Here is a 15,277-nt window from a genome sequence, read left to right on the forward strand (position 1 = left end):
AAAATTTGAACTTTTGTAATTTACTTTATATATTGTATATAGACACTATTTTCTCTGTTTAGGTCACATATTAAAATTATGACATATGACAGGAAGCGGATAGTGTTGACGCCAATCGAAATAAAAATGATGATTGCTCAACACACAATGCTTTTTTCCGCGTATTATGAGGTAATTCGAGCAAACGGAATGCCTTTAGGTACGTTTATATGTATATGAATGGAAGTATCAATATCGCGATCATTATTCCTCCAGTTTTCTACTTTTGCCGTGTGTTACGTCGCACGCAGAAATGTAAATTGGCTTCGGTTACGAGAGCACATATTTCAATAAAAGTGTATTATTATTTCGTGCCACTGGGACACGGCAATGATCAATTACGAGTGTTCGAACTTCGGGCTGATTTCGAATCGAAGCGCCATTTGCTGAACTGTCTTCTTCTTCTTCCAGCTCTTTGGCTTTGACACATTTGGCCAAAGCACATCACTTGTTCCAAATAAAAAGTCACCAATTATATTTATGTATGAAAATTTATAAGAGCGAAGTTGATTATTCGATATTAAATATTGACTTTGAACACTTAGTTAAAATACTTTCGACTCAAATAATAAATTAAACATACCTAAATAGCAAAACAATGATAATATATTGTGTTGAAATTGCACTACAACTAGATTGAAGCTAAGTGTACATAAAATGTATACTTTTCAGCCTAATTACAGTCATTAACATTTTCACTCGGTCGAATGCGTGTTTTATTTTAAATTGTTAGCATCGATTTATTTATAAATGTCACGTTAAATAGCTAAATAATATTGTTCCAATTTTTCTTATATTATTTGTATTTATGTATTGTACGAATTCATAGATTTTAAATTATAAGTAATTGAAAAAATATTATTAAAATCTTAAGAATATTTTTTTAATATAATTTTACGCATTTGAGAAAAATCAATTTAAGAGACACGTTTCCTCTTTGTTATGCTGAGTGCGATACAATTATTACGTCACGGCTATTTTACGTTGCGTTTTATACGCATTTAGCGTTTACCAACATTGATTAAAATAATAATATGGGTCATATTCTTCTCTAACAACCACAACGTTGCGCAGGTTACATTCCGCATTGTTCTCATTTTAACATATGTGTATTATGCATATAATCGAATTTTGTCGTTACGCATTATAAGTCTATAGAAAATCCATTTTATTCAAATCGATTGCGTTTGCCTGTTTATGAGGTAGTTATGACCAAATACCAAAAAGAGATAAATAAATATAATGTTTTGCATGACTTTAAAGCTGAGTAAAATATAAGTATAAATTATATTTGTATGCTGTAAATTGTTCACGGTCTGAAACGCATCGTCAACCGTAAAATTCAACGTAAACCAATCATGCGTTGTTACTCAATGGCCGAATTAAATACGAGTGTTTTTTTTATGTGTGAAAATACAAAAATATGGGAAAGTATACGTCAATACAGAATTAGTTACATAACACATTTGTAGCATGAAATAAATAATTAGCGTTATTGAAAAAAATTATCTTGAATTTTTAGTACCTAGTATGTAGTAGCTGTGGTGTAAATTAATGCTTATGAATTAACGGTCATGGGTTCAAATCTCATATAAGTCTCGACTTTTAATTTTTTATCGTGTCTAAGAATGATTACAAGTATAATAAATTCACATCAGATGTTTTCCTAATCTTTTAGATAAAAATCGATGTGATTAATTAAAAATAGCGCTAGGTCGTACGTTTAAGAAATGCTGTAAAACGCAACATTTGGTACACATGAAAGTAAAAGTAAAAATAGGAGTAAGAAAAAAGGTTGAACTAAGATTTTAATGAATAGTAAATGTGAAGCTAATCTAGGGAGCATTAATATTTTTTTAATTTTTAAATAAAGGTTCAATAAAATCAGAAGTAATATTTTTTTAAATTGAAAAATATAATAATAATATTTTAAGAAATGTATTTTAATGCATATACATAGATAACTTATCTATAAAGCTACACAATAACCTAGCGATCGATACCAGAGATAGCTGATGTTCTTATCACAGCAATATCTTTGTGAGTAAATAATCACAAGGACGTCAGTTGGGAGGGAGGGGGGAGCATAATGAAATAGTAAAATTTTTGCCCATTTCACCGACTTAGTCTAACATATGCGCGACCTAGCATGATTTCCATCCGTGCGATCAGGAAAATGTAGAAATACCTAATCTGCGATGGTCGGTCGTAATTATAACCATAATAATCTCAATTCTGATTGCAGACACGATAGAAGTGGAAAAAGTTGAGATTCCAGGTGTTAGTTATCGATTTATTAATTTTTTTCTTCAGCAAAACATTTCTTGAACATTTTTGAAGTTAACCGTTTGAATGCTGTAATGACGCCGTGCCGGTGTCTGCATATGAATGACGACATGAATGTCGCTAGGACGCGGGTGTCCACTCTTAGTTTTGTCGCGAACAATAATACATTCGAATTTTTTTTAAATAGAGACATCTCTTGAACAGCACGGAAAGAATATTGTGGTTCAAAATCACACTAAATATATCATTTATTCGAGTGTCTTCGCACATGGCGTTATGATTGGCATCAATTCTCAGAATAAAAAAAATCGTCAACGTATGTCATTATGGAAACGCTCTATTACGCTGAAGTGCAGAATTATGTAATATTATGTGAGTAAAATATAATTACACGCATGAATTTAATATTTATTATTATTTTTTGTGCTTGAAAAACATGCGGCATGTATTATTAACCATGTAAAAATACTGCGGCACGAAAAGGGTTGTCTCATTAACCAAAGCCAAGTATACGAGCACAAAGCGCGATACTTATTGATTTATAGACATACTTATTTTTAAATTTATATTAGTAAACAACTCATTTTATTAACGTTATCACTTTTTAAATTATACAATTAGCTAAATTATTATTTACTTTTAAAATAGTGGCTAATAAATGCGAATTAATAAAAATGCATTAGTAAATAAAAGAAAACTATATTTGGTAGCAAATACTATAAAGTATGTCACACAGATTTTAAAATTAATTTTGTATTATTTTTTCTTTAGACTACCAGAGGGACGAGTATAAATTAGCAGATACATATGTGTTACAATATCTTTTTTAACGAATTTTTTTGATATAATTTTTAGGATTATACTTTTTTAATTAGTTAGTTTAATCGCTTTCTAATTTATACTGGCAGTCCTAAAAGGTATACACTTATCACTGGATTTACGTGGTTTAGGAAATACACATTTTGTTAATAATGGCTTACTCCCACATGCTTTTGACCTGCATCTGGAACTTCTCCCATTGCCCATGCAGCGTCTTGAGTTACTTTTTGAAGTACATGCATGTTTCTGATGATTTTGCTGGCTTGTTATATAAACTTTAAAAAGTACACGCGAATATTATTCTATCGTCTTTTTACAATCCTCGTTCTAAATCTTGATTGACACAATATTTCCTAGAAGTATCTACCACGTTAATCGAGGGATGAGTGTATATGACAATGTTGAAACACAAAAAAAGAAAACATTTATTTTTAAAATTTATTTCTATAAACTAAACTTGCAGATTAGTCTTGTTATACGCTCCGCATAATATACAAAAAAGAACAGCTTTACATTGCGAATAATATTTATGTACAATAAGAGATAAATGTGTTATTATACGTTCAACATATCGTTTAAGTATAAAATTATTGCAAAAACCAAAAGGGTTAAAAAGAAAAAAATAATTTGCAAGGCCCATCTAGATTGTGAAAAATATTTCTCATTAATCGCTATAATAAATATTTGAAATGCCATCGTTAAATACTTCCAAGCGTCGGTAGAATGTCATATGTACGAGTTCCAATCGGTTGTCCTTAAATTCTCATCCATCACTCTCCAATTGGGAGAGCACACTCCGGCGGCCAGCCAATTAAAATCGTCCAACTTATCCCAGTTATTTTTATTCATATCCAGGGAAGCGTTGGCGAAATCTCCTTCTAAGCCCTCGTACTTCAAATTGTACGGAGCCACTTGAATTCCGTTACAATCTTCTATGATAGCTTTGCTAGTTACGTGGAGGTACACGTTACAGTTTATCGAGGAATGACATCTTAACTGCTGGCACGCCAAAACTAAATCGCAATCCTTGCAATTGTCCATGAAAACGGACGAACTGACCGGTCCGCAAATTATGGTACAATTAAACACGTGATCTATGTGCAAAGTGGCCGGACTTCCTTTAATAACTATGACGCATTTTCGTAAATGACTCAAATTGATGTCTTTCCTAAATGATTTTTCCCCTTCTAAAGTCAATTTCTCGTCTGTCTTATTGGAAAATCCGCACGAGATCATCTCCCAGTTGTTTTTCATAGATCGTACGCGGCTATCTGCAACGTCGATGGGTAACTTGGAAGACTCGTTCGCTTTTTTTATTACGGCTTTGTTCCGAAAGCCGAATTTCTTCTTCGGCATGTACAGAGCTTCCAATTCCGAACATCTAGTTTGTAGATTTTGAATCACATCCTGCGATTTTCTAATGTTGAACTCTTTCAAGAAGAAGCTGGAGGTTGATAGGAAATTTTGCAAATCGTGCAAATCTTGCTTGATGTCGACAAAGTGCGTCGACAGTTCGTTCTCTTTCATAGACTCGACTTTGTTCAAAGCTAATTCGATCACATCAGACTTTTCTTTGAAAATGTTACAAAAGTAATCGAGCTGCTCGTTCGATACGTTAATTTCGTCCTTTAACTTGCGTTGTTTTTCTAATAACTCGATCCTTTTTGCATTTCTTTTATAGAGCCTATCGACGAGAGCGTCTTTGGACTCCATTTTTGATGGTTTATGATTTCGTTTTTAAAAATTAAATTTCCTTTTCGAGCCTATCGAGAAGTGCACTTCTACTGATTTCACGTTCTACATCTACTTTTACTTCCTGAAAATATTTAAAGATATTATTAGTCAATAGCATATTTGTAGCATTATGTTGCACTACATGAATTGTTTAGTTCAAAAAAATATTTTTCCTTTATACAAGTGGTACCCAATTTCCCTAAATTGTACCTCTAATATAAAAATATTAATTATTTTAAATTGGTGTTGTAAATAAGCTAATAGAATCCCGGAATAAGCGCTGCATTTTATGGACACTTAAATACTTTTGAGTGGGGTAGAGTGCTCAGATAAATGGTTGAATAAAAAAACTAAAAATAAAACAAAAAATCGCAAAATCTGTTCTTTCAGCTTTCCCTTCCTGTGATGTACACCAAGTGAACATGACATCTAATTATATGAATATTTCTATCTTTTCTATATTATAAAAGTAATTATTGGATGTGGCAAAAGAAAAAAAATTGTACATCGATTCAACTTAATTTTTTTAGTATGTACAATTTTTCTTTATTGCTTTACATTATCAATCCCCAATAATTAAAAAAAAATAATGGCCGGAATAAATTTTACGAATGAAGGTGAGTGATTCTGAATATATAAACAGTTTCTATACTAGTTAAACTCTGCAATTTCATGTGGTACAAGAATATAAATTGAATAATATTTACCGGAGCATTGACTGTGACTACGTTGAACAGCAAGAATGATCCTCCTGTCGCAACGACGAGAGATACAAAAGACAATACTACACGATAATCCATGGGTTTCTTATATCTGCTTCCTTAAGGTCCAATATTCAAAATCAATCTCGCGTTGTTTGGAGTCTTTATCGAGGACTTCTCCGACTTTGTAATACCCGTCCAGAATCCAGCTGTAATTTTGATGAGCGTACAATCTTTTATCTGGAAAATACACAAATAAATTAATAAGTATAGCAACAGATTAATAATACATATTTCCTCGACTCAGTTTTGAGCTCTGGGTTATAATTTATGATTTAATATTAAATTTTTTATAACATTTTTAAATTTACATGATTATGCCAGTGTTCTATGTAAAAAAAATTATCACTTAACAAGCGGATGACTCAAAATTGCGTCTTTGTAAAATTATTGTTCAAGTCTTTTATTTGACATATATTTTTGTCAACATTTAATACAGTTTCATTAAGTCGGTGAACTCAGTAGGCATCGAAAATATTGTTAGAGCCGATAGTCTATTTTACCAAATGTAAACAAATTTTTATAAATGTATTTTTGTGTAAAATATATTTACTCCACTGGTAGAATAGTTATAAATATTGGAAAGAAAATAACATGCAATATAACTTACAAATACTACTCCTTCCCAATCGTTATTACACTAATAAATACGGTAAAGATTAAAATATTATAAAAAATATAAAAAATAAAATAAATTAAAATAAAGTCTAGCAATTAAATGAAGCAAAATCGAAATAAAAATATGTTCGTTTTGATTTAAAGAATATGCCAAATCAACTTTATTCGATTGTGAATCTATAATACTATAACTTGTTTTGAAAGTTGAAATCGTCGAAAATAATTGTATAAATTCAATTTTTAAAAAGTCAATATAATAATGAAAATGGGTGAAAAGTGAATTTCTGTATATTTACTAATGCTTATTTTCTTTGTAATAGATCGGGCTTCAACATACAATAAAGAAACCGGGAATATATTGTTAAAAAAAATACTTTACGCTAGATAACCGAGCGATTCCACTGTGACGAAACGTTTTTATTGATTTTGAAGTGGATTCTAAACAGGGACCCCTTGAATTTATGTCATTTAATAGTTTATTAAAAATATAAAATATTGAAAATTTAGAAAAATAAGGAATGCTTTTGATAGCTTTTATAATATAAAAAAATATTTTTGAAAAATGCTAAAACTAGCCTTACCAGAAATTGCAATATTTTGAAGTTAAAGGCGTTTACATTCGAATAAAATTTATTATTTAATTTAGTCCTACTTTTAAAAGCAATCTAGATGGTTCCGGAGTGTTTGCTTCAACACTAATTGTTATTTTTATTCGATTACCATAACAACGCGTACAAAGTAACAACTCAAATTTATATTAAATCTTATACCCGTTTTGGTATTAAGTGACACAACTGCAAGGTCATAGATTGTTTCAAGTATATCACAAAAGTAATTTATGTGTTGATTTTCATAGATGTAACACAAAGGGAAAGATCAAGGACGAGGTGACGAGGTTGCGACAACGCCTAGGGAGCGATAGGTTAGCGCTTAGCGCACAGGTGGAGGTGGAGATTCGTCTTACCGCGAGATTCGTTGAGTCCACGCCAAAAGTAGAAGCTTGTGCAAAGAGCGAACACTTCGAACACTACAACTCCCTTGACGATACTGCCCCAGCCCTTGATACGGAACTTCTTCGGCTCCTTGCGCAGCATTACTCGCAGAGAACCGACTACAACCTCCGCGATCGTTCTCGGTGTTTCCTTCTGCAAAAAAACGTTACGTACCAAAAAGCGCTAACTTCGTTGCATAATTCATTAATTCAAAATATGTTCAACGTTGTAAACTTAATAATATAATATACTTACTCTTATAAAAAATAAAAATTCGTTTCACAATATTTGTTACGACTTGTTTTAGAGGACGGCATATGTCCCAGAGAATAATTTCAATTTAATTAGCATATTTTCCAATTTTTTTTTGACGAATTGAGGAAATACCGATTTCAATATTGTGGTAAATATAATCATTTCAAGTCTTTGGCCACATTTTCACTTACAGCAGCAATATTAACCTACCTCCAACGCGTTTCAGCAAATTGTTAGCTCACTGAGCTCACTGAGCTAACAATTTGAGGATTATTAAATCTTTCCATAAATTTTGATATACAGCTCGTACAGAATTTTTATTTCTGTAAAACAATTTAACAATTTTAACGTAATTAAATAAATATTTAATAAAAATATATGTATAATACTAGTTTTTTAAAATATCTTGTTTACAATTAACAATTGTATTTGATGAAAAATTATATTGCCTCCTCTCCGGGCGACAAATACCCAAGATTGACTTTAAAATCACCTTTTCTCAACAATGGTGGTTCAGGGAAAACAATAAAAAGTATATACTCACAAATTGAAAAGTTTGGAAAGTAGGTCCAGTTTAGAGTTTTCGCGTTTCATAAACAAAATAGCGCAATAAAAATCATAAGTAAATCAGCAATAATTTGAATGTTTGTATTTTTATTAACGTTAACTCCGTTGAGTGCTAAAATAGCGTTTTCCGCCATAATTAAAATGTAACTGTCAAAAGTGACAGTTGCACGTTGTAATTTTGTCCCGTTCGCGATGGAGCTGAAACGAAACATTGTCTACCTGCCGCTATACAACGAAAACGAAAAAATAATCTATTACCGAGTTTCATTCAAAAAGTTCGCCATCACCACGGTTTCGTTGCCGTTGGTGGCGTTCACGATATGTGTCATATTATCAGTGTACAAAGACTTCGATAAGGCCACTTCGACCCATTGCCAAGTGTTGAACGTCCTGCCTTCGGTTTCCGCGGCGATAGGCAACTTCTACCCCCAAAACTTTCTATGGCAATTAGCCATAGGCCTTCACGCGCTGCCTAGGTACTACACCATAACGATGTATTTCACTTACTATAGAAACGTCCTGAGGAGCAGCGTGCACGTTTTAGCGATGATGGCGTGCATGCTCAACGTCATAGAGGTGACGTCTTTGATCGGATTATCGTTCTGGGACTCTTCCAACTACTACCGTGAGTATATCGCGTCGTCACACTCAAAACCGTACATTAATAATCGCATTTTTATTTTCTTTTTAGCTGTTCATAAAACGTGCTTCATCACGTTCGTGTGTACGTCCGAAATTTATATGGTGTTGTCGTGCTTTTTGCTGCAGAGGCATAAACGTACGGCGCTCACTGAAGTAGAAAAGTTTTCATTGAGAAGAAAATGGTATTATTTCTTCATCAATGTCTTATGCATTTTGGCTGCGTGTTACTTTTTCGTCAGACACAACGATCACTGTGAACCGATGAGTAAGTTTTTGCTTTATATGTATGTTCTCTTTCCTTCTTTAGTCCATATAAGCGTCAATTTTATTTCAATTGCCTCTCAAAATTAATGGTATCTGCACATCAAATTGATCACTCTCAAATCATGAGTATGATGCCTAGTCAGTCATTAAAAGTTTTGCTAAATTTCTGAACGGCTTTACTTTATAAAATTGTATTAATGTAATTCATATCAGAAATATAGGTGCAGCGCTGTTATCTAATAAATATATTGTATGATATAATTTTAATTGTTACAGTTTACACATGGTTCGCTGCAGCAGAATATATGGTGATATTAACAAATATGGGATTCCATATGACGGCTTGCTATGATTTCAGTGGTAAAGAAATCATAATCTCGTACAACGGAATAAGGGTAAAATAGTTAGTCAAAAATATTTTTACACGAAATACGCTATGGTGCTTCTCGTCACACAATTTACCAAAGAGCCATAATCTGAAACGCTTTAAAACCATTGTCCGTATTCTTTATTCTAAAATATTAATATAGCTTTACTCGGCTAGCGTTTCAATAGATTTTTTACCGTCGATTGTCTTCCCAATTCTTCCACATCACAAATTACAATTAGATTTTTGTAACTTTTTTAATATAAATATCGCTGGTGCTTATTCATTAACCACAAAAAAAGCATTGTAAATAATATATATCTATATATATATACCTATATTAAAAATATAAACACTTTGTGTATTATTTGCTAATGAGAAATAGCAATATGAATTTATTGTAAATGCAGTTTTATGCATTGGACGTTTTTAAAACACAAATATGCCAAAACAATCTTGATGTTTACAACTGGCAACAAGATCAAGATATAATTCTGAATTTATTGTTTTGGTCTAGTCTTTTTACTGATAATGATATCAACATTTTAAAAATCATTTTAAATAGAGAGAGATATATATATATTAAAACAGATAATAATTTAAGAAAAATATATTTATGTAACAGTTCAATTACGACTCCTTTATTGAGGTCCTTTATTATTAGTACTATTTCATTTTTTATTATATATATCTTATATCAATATTTTTTTATAAATATGATAAGAAAGATAAGATTTATTTATCCATACCTCTTTGTATTATAGTATGATCTGTAGATAAAATTTTAAAAATCCGTCCTAGAATGATCTACAAATTTTACAATATGTGTGTTGAAAAATAAGCGTATGGACACTTTTATCATTTTATATATAAAAATGTATGTTATATTAAAAAAATTATGTATTCTAATTTAAGTATTGTTATTTTATCGTTAATTATTATTTGTCATTGTTTAAAGTAAGGTGACGTCCTCAAAAAGATTGTCCTTCTTAAATTAAAATTGCCGTGATGACTTTTTTCAGCTTCTATAGCAATTTATCCTTCTCGTACATATCTGGTCACCTTATTTAAAGACATCGTTACATATTTTGAGCTTAATATTCACAAAACTTGTCTTTTGATCAACTTTTAAATTATTAAACTTCTACTTCTAAAACTTTTCCAATTTGTGCAGTTGCTTTTTATTTAAAATCTACTTATTATAAAATATTAAATTCAAGCAAAATTTGTGCTTGAAGATTTTCTATTTATAATATTTATTACATTGTTAAATATTAAAATTCTTGCTGATGATAAACATGCATTTTCTTGGAACAATATATTGTATCTAATACATTTTTAAAAATTGCACAAAACTGATACAATTATTTATATAATATTATAAAATGCTCAAAATCTCATTCGATTTATTCTACTAAAATCTGTTTAATTACTGCATGATTATTTTTACATTTTAATTTTATGGTTGAAATAAAGATATTACAATCCTTACAAAGTATATTTTATTTATTAATAATGAGTTACTTAAAATGCATAACTGGTTTTAACTAACCAACTATTTTTATATTATTTATAAACATAGTAACTATATTTCAAATGATATGATTGACATTTTTTTGCCAAAGTGGGAGTTATAAAATTTATTCTAAATATTTACATAACAACCTATTAATTATTCAACAAGCTGCTGCTCTTTCAAACAAGTTTAACAATAATGATATAATATAAATTCAACAATTGTATAATTAAATGGCTTGCTTAAATTAAAATATAACGTTAAAATCTGCTGCCTTTATCACAGGACGTTAATTCAAAAATCTATATTTTAAACTCAGTCTCCATTTTATCGGCGATCATTTTTGCGATGGCGAGAGAAGAAGTGGCACCAGGAGAAGGAGCATTGCGGCAATGCAACACTCGACTTCCCACAACTCCTTGATCTTTTTGTACATCAAACACAAAGTCTTCAATGAGAGATCCTGTAATTATAAATAAAAATAAATGTAGGATCCGACATTTTATATTTATTAATGTAATTCGATATATACCATCGTCTCCCATAGCTTGTGCACGAACACCACTCGGTCCTGGCATCACGTCTAAATCTAAAATATCCGGTATGTATTTGCGTAGCTCTGTGACTTGCATGCCTACTATAAAAGACCTCATGATTTCTTTAAATCCAAATCCGGCGTATTTAAATGCCATTTTACGGAAACCAGGATGTTTAAACGTCTTGTACAAGTCATTTATCTTGTAATGCCTCCAACTATAATTGAAAAACATAATTAATTAAACTCTGTTCTAAACTTTAAGTATATACTACATTATATTATAAAATAAAATTACAATTTATTAAAATCTGTGTTCTGATGAAATACTCAAAAAAATTTTTAACGTGTAGGTTCCGCATTATTGGAATTTAAACAAAATCTTCAGAAGTAGAAATCGTCTTTCAAAAACGTAAACAAAGGACGATTACAAGACCTTTCTAAAGGTGTAATCATAAACATTAGTTATTGTGGTCAAGAGTTTTATAACTAAACAATACAGTGGTACTCATTTAATCCTTTAGCGAAAATTGCCAGATCTGACGTTATCATTAAAGGAAGAATCAGATACATTTTAACCCTCTGTTACTCGTGCCTTTTTTTACATTTAGTTTATTACGTCTTTTAATCTCACAAACGCCACGCAAGTAATGAAGGGTTAATGGACACTTACTTCAAAGGAAAAGAATATTTTTTAAATTAAGTTCTAAAACTATAACTAGGTTTGGGCTTGGACAGAAAATGGACGTTTCGCAACTGTCAAATAGATTTTCATTGACATTTTAGAGCAGCATAAAAATTCGCTAGCGCCTATCAATTAAATTATATTTTCGCTAGTAAAAATATATATATCTACTGGTAAAAATATATTTGGACTTCACTAGTGAAAATACAACTTCACCGAAAAATACACATTCACTGTAACATTTATACATTGCATGAAAATAAATAATGATAAGTATATAAATGTATATATTACTACGTATGCAAAATTTGAATTCATATAATTTTACTAGCACCTGCGAGATAAATTATATTTTCACTGATAAAAATATATATGTATCTACTAGTGAAAATGTATTCTGATATAATTTCATTGAAATGACATATTTTAAAAAATATTTTCGGAATAGATTCTTTTTAGGGATAACCTGAGAATTTCTGGTTTAGAATCAGGGAAATCAATTTAACTTTATTCAGTGGGGGGAGGGGCAAAATATGACCATTCATTGGTCGTTTTTCTTAATATTTTGATTTTAATAAAATTTATTGTATTTTATTAAATTACATGTATTTTTCTGGCTAAATTTAAGGGGGCGAAAATTAAGGTTAAGAATATACATTTAAGAATATTAATAAAGATATAATTAACAAACCTATATCCTTCTCGTGCAAAAGCAAGGACTGCATTAGGCCCCAGTAAAACGGATCCGTCCATCCTCGGAGTGAAATGAACGCCCAAGAATGGAAATCTAGCATCTGGCACCGGATATATGTTTCCTTTCACAAGACTCGATTTATGAGGAGCGAGCAGCAGATATTCCCCTCTGAACGGAATGATGCTCGGACTCGGTGAACATCCAGACATTTCAGCCACCAAATCTGACTGAAGGCCGCAACAAGTCAATACATACTTTGAAAACACTGAGTTGCCATACATTTGCTGTATTTCAACGGGATAATTGGGATCTTCATTGCTTTCTTCGAAGCCGGTAACCTCAAATTTTAGGAAGATCTTTCCACCTTCGGTGACGAAATCCTTGGCGTAAGATTCGGTGACTTTGGCCCAATCTACGATTCCAGTGTGCGGCGACCATAAAGCTTGGATTCCTTGACAATGCGGTTCGATCCGATATATCTCATCACCGTCTATCATCTCCAAATCCATTACATTATTGGCCAATCCTCTTTTATATAAATCTTCCAATGGCTTAATTTCATTTTCGTTGGTAGCGACAATCAACTTTCCACACTTTTTATAAGGAATCTTCTTCTCGTTTAAATACTCATACGATAGATTCATTCCTTGTACGCATAACTTAGCTTTCAGCGATCCCGGCTTATAATAAATTCCGGCATGGATAACTCCACTATTGTGTCCGCTTTGATGAAAAGCTACACTGTTCTCTTTTTCTACGACTGCTATTCTTAATTTTGGATGTCTGATGAGCAATTCTCTCGCTGATGCTACACCGACAATTCCACCGCCGATAACGGTGACATCAAAATTTCTCTTGCTACAATAAATTTTTTTATCAATGTTATGGATTAATTAATTATAATGACATTTAATCAAATACATACTTGTGTATGCTATTGCTGAATTGTAGAGACGAAATTAGCTTGTGAGTATTGCGATTTTTCAATGGTCTTAGAGTAAACATGTTGAACGAATGACTTATCGCAGAAGTTTATATAAATTTATTATTAAAAAAAATCAAAACAAACACAAGATAACAATTACTTTAATAAAAAAACATTCCAAAATCGTCAACTTGTGTAATGTTATTTAATTTAATTAAATCAAGTGAATAAACTTTTTACTATACATAGGAACTAGGCCTAAATTGGTATTTAAGAGGTTAAAACTCGTTTTGCGCACTATGGCGCGTCTATATTAGATAAGAGCCTCCGTTATATCACCAATTAATTTAATGATCTGATGTAAATTTATATCGTTTGACAGTGTGATTTTTAAAATTTGGCCATAACACCAGTTACGTAATACATAACTGTCAAAAATATTTAAATAGCAAAATAAGAAATACCAAATAAAATATCAAAATAACTTTATAAAATATAAAAAATATATTTAAACTAATAAAAAAAATCCACCCAATATTTTTCAAATATGATATATTTTGTTAAGAATTGCAAACTAACTCATAAATATTAGACCCAAGCGAAATATATGTGTTTTATGTAAAGGTAGCTCAATTTTGTTTGAACTCGATCTTTATTATCTATGATTTTGTTGTTTATTTTTACTGACAATACTGGGGAGTTATTTGCGTATTTGGAACCCCATATGTCATTTGTTGTTGTTTTTCTGGTGTTAGTGGTTGTGTTCGAACATAACCAAAGACTAGAGTGAATAGTTAGTCTTCGAAACTTGGTTTTAATTAACAATTTGTTAAATATAACGGTAAGTTTGGATGTTTTTGTATTACGTACGTATAGGTGTGCATTAATAGTCGATTTGAAATTAGATAAATATATTTATTTTTAATGAATATGGGAAAAACATTCTGACCTGTCCCCGAAGAAAACTGAACTAATATCAGAACTTTAAAGGCTACTAGCCTCTTACAATATAATATTGCAAAGTCAGTTGGCGCCTCGAGAAGTTTTGTGAAAAATATCAAGAAAAAAACGGACTCTTAGGTCCCTTTATATCCAAGAAAAAAGGGTTCTTGTGGAATGCGCCGCACTACAACCCATAACACTTACAGAAAGATTCGCGATATTTGTGTTTAAAATTATTGACTAAAAACATAACCGATGAAGAGATAATAGTTTCCCAGCAAACTGTGAAGCGTCAATTGGTAGAATTGAGTTTGTCGCGAGGATGCCGGCCCGAAAGCCAAATCTACTCCGAAAAAGATTAGGAAGCGTCTTGCATGGGCTCATAAATACAATAATTTCACTGTTAAGCACCTACCTTCAATCATGAATTGAATAGTAATTTCTGGGATAGGAACAGACCGTCTTTACATAGTCAAGAAGACTATGCGCTAAGAGCAATACAAAAAGGTATTGGAGACACGCCTTATACCACAACTCAAAGAATTGTTTATTGGATGCGAGGAACTGAAATTTATGTACAATGATATTCCTTGTCATAAAGCTAAGAGCATCACGGTTTATCTGCAGTATAAAAAA

General features: G+C 31.2%; 4 protein-coding genes across 4 annotated transcripts; 1 reads left to right on the plus strand and 3 right to left on the minus strand.

The window, feature by feature from the left end:
• Positions 1-3,568: 3,568 nt before the first annotated feature.
• On the minus strand, positions 3,569-5,725 carry Tbcc (Tubulin-binding cofactor C). Its single transcript, XM_088193876.1, has 2 exons — positions 5,586-5,725; positions 3,569-4,960 (listed from the first exon to the last, which is right to left on the minus strand). The coding sequence occupies exon 2, from the start codon at positions 4,855-4,857 to the stop codon at positions 3,871-3,873; it is 987 nt and encodes a 328-aa protein (XP_088050002.1). The 5' UTR covers positions 4,858-4,960; positions 5,586-5,725; the 3' UTR covers positions 3,569-3,870.
• On the minus strand, positions 5,585-7,404 carry LOC148230337 (uncharacterized). The gene is made up of 2 exons (XM_088193877.1): positions 7,222-7,404; positions 5,585-5,819 (listed from the first exon to the last, which is right to left on the minus strand). The coding sequence occupies exons 1-2, from the start codon at positions 7,349-7,351 to the stop codon at positions 5,686-5,688; spliced, it is 264 nt and encodes an 87-aa protein (XP_088050003.1). The 5' UTR covers positions 7,352-7,404; the 3' UTR covers positions 5,585-5,685.
• A 799-nt stretch (positions 7,405-8,203) lies between these two features.
• LOC148230338 (post-GPI attachment to proteins factor 2-like) lies at positions 8,204-9,645 on the plus strand. The gene is made up of 3 exons (XM_088193879.1): positions 8,204-8,696; positions 8,763-8,978; positions 9,254-9,645. The coding sequence occupies exons 1-3, from the start codon at positions 8,264-8,266 to the stop codon at positions 9,379-9,381; spliced, it is 777 nt and encodes a 258-aa protein (XP_088050005.1). The 5' UTR covers positions 8,204-8,263; the 3' UTR covers positions 9,382-9,645.
• A 1,184-nt stretch (positions 9,646-10,829) lies between these two features.
• On the minus strand, positions 10,830-14,104 carry L2HGDH (L-2-hydroxyglutarate dehydrogenase). The gene is made up of 4 exons (XM_088193878.1): positions 13,700-14,104; positions 12,772-13,632; positions 11,393-11,613; positions 10,830-11,323 (listed from the first exon to the last, which is right to left on the minus strand). The coding sequence occupies exons 1-4, from the start codon at positions 13,777-13,779 to the stop codon at positions 11,163-11,165; spliced, it is 1,323 nt and encodes a 440-aa protein (XP_088050004.1). The 5' UTR covers positions 13,780-14,104; the 3' UTR covers positions 10,830-11,162.
• Positions 14,105-15,277: the final 1,173 nt, after the last annotated feature.

Source organism: Plectrocnemia conspersa, unplaced genomic scaffold, assembly GCF_051122295.1.
Source record: "Plectrocnemia conspersa isolate PC_06_02 unplaced genomic scaffold, ASM5112229v1 ptg000010l, whole genome shotgun sequence".
Lineage (NCBI taxonomy): Eukaryota > Metazoa > Arthropoda > Insecta > Trichoptera > Polycentropodidae > Plectrocnemia > Plectrocnemia conspersa.

What these genes read in the sequence shown, in the direction of transcription:
- LOC148230338 (XM_088193879.1), top strand. Translation starts at nt 8,264, where the DNA reads ATGGAGCTGAAACGAAACATTGTCTACCTGCCGCTATACAACGAAAAC. An exon ending in GGACTCTTCCAACTACTACC is followed by an intron (nt 8,697 to 8,762) that starts GTGAGTATATCG and finishes TTTTCTTTTTAG; the next exon opens with CTGTTCATAAAACGTGCTTC. An exon ending in CGATCACTGTGAACCGATGA is followed by an intron (nt 8,979 to 9,253) that starts GTAAGTTTTTGC and finishes TAATTGTTACAG; the next exon opens with TTTACACATGGTTCGCTGCA.
- LOC148230337 (XM_088193877.1), bottom strand. Translation starts at nt 7,351, where the DNA reads ATGCTGCGCAAGGAGCCGAAGAAGTTCCGTATCAAGGGCTGGGGCAGT. An exon ending in TGGACTCAACGAATCTCGCG is followed by an intron (nt 5,820 to 7,221) that starts GTAAGACGAATC and finishes TGTATTTTCCAG; the next exon opens with ATAAAAGATTGTACGCTCAT.
- L2HGDH (XM_088193878.1), bottom strand. Translation starts at nt 13,779, where the DNA reads ATGTTTACTCTAAGACCATTGAAAAATCGCAATACTCACAAGCTAATT. An exon ending in TTTGCACGAGAAGGATATAG is followed by an intron (nt 11,614 to 12,771) that starts GTTTGTTAATTA and finishes TTTCAATTATAG; the next exon opens with TTGGAGGCATTACAAGATAA. An exon ending in ACAAGCTATGGGAGACGATG is followed by an intron (nt 11,324 to 11,392) that starts GTATATATCGAA and finishes TTATAATTACAG; the next exon opens with GATCTCTCATTGAAGACTTT.
- Tbcc (XM_088193876.1), bottom strand. Translation starts at nt 4,857, where the DNA reads ATGGAGTCCAAAGACGCTCTCGTCGATAGGCTCTATAAAAGAAATGCA.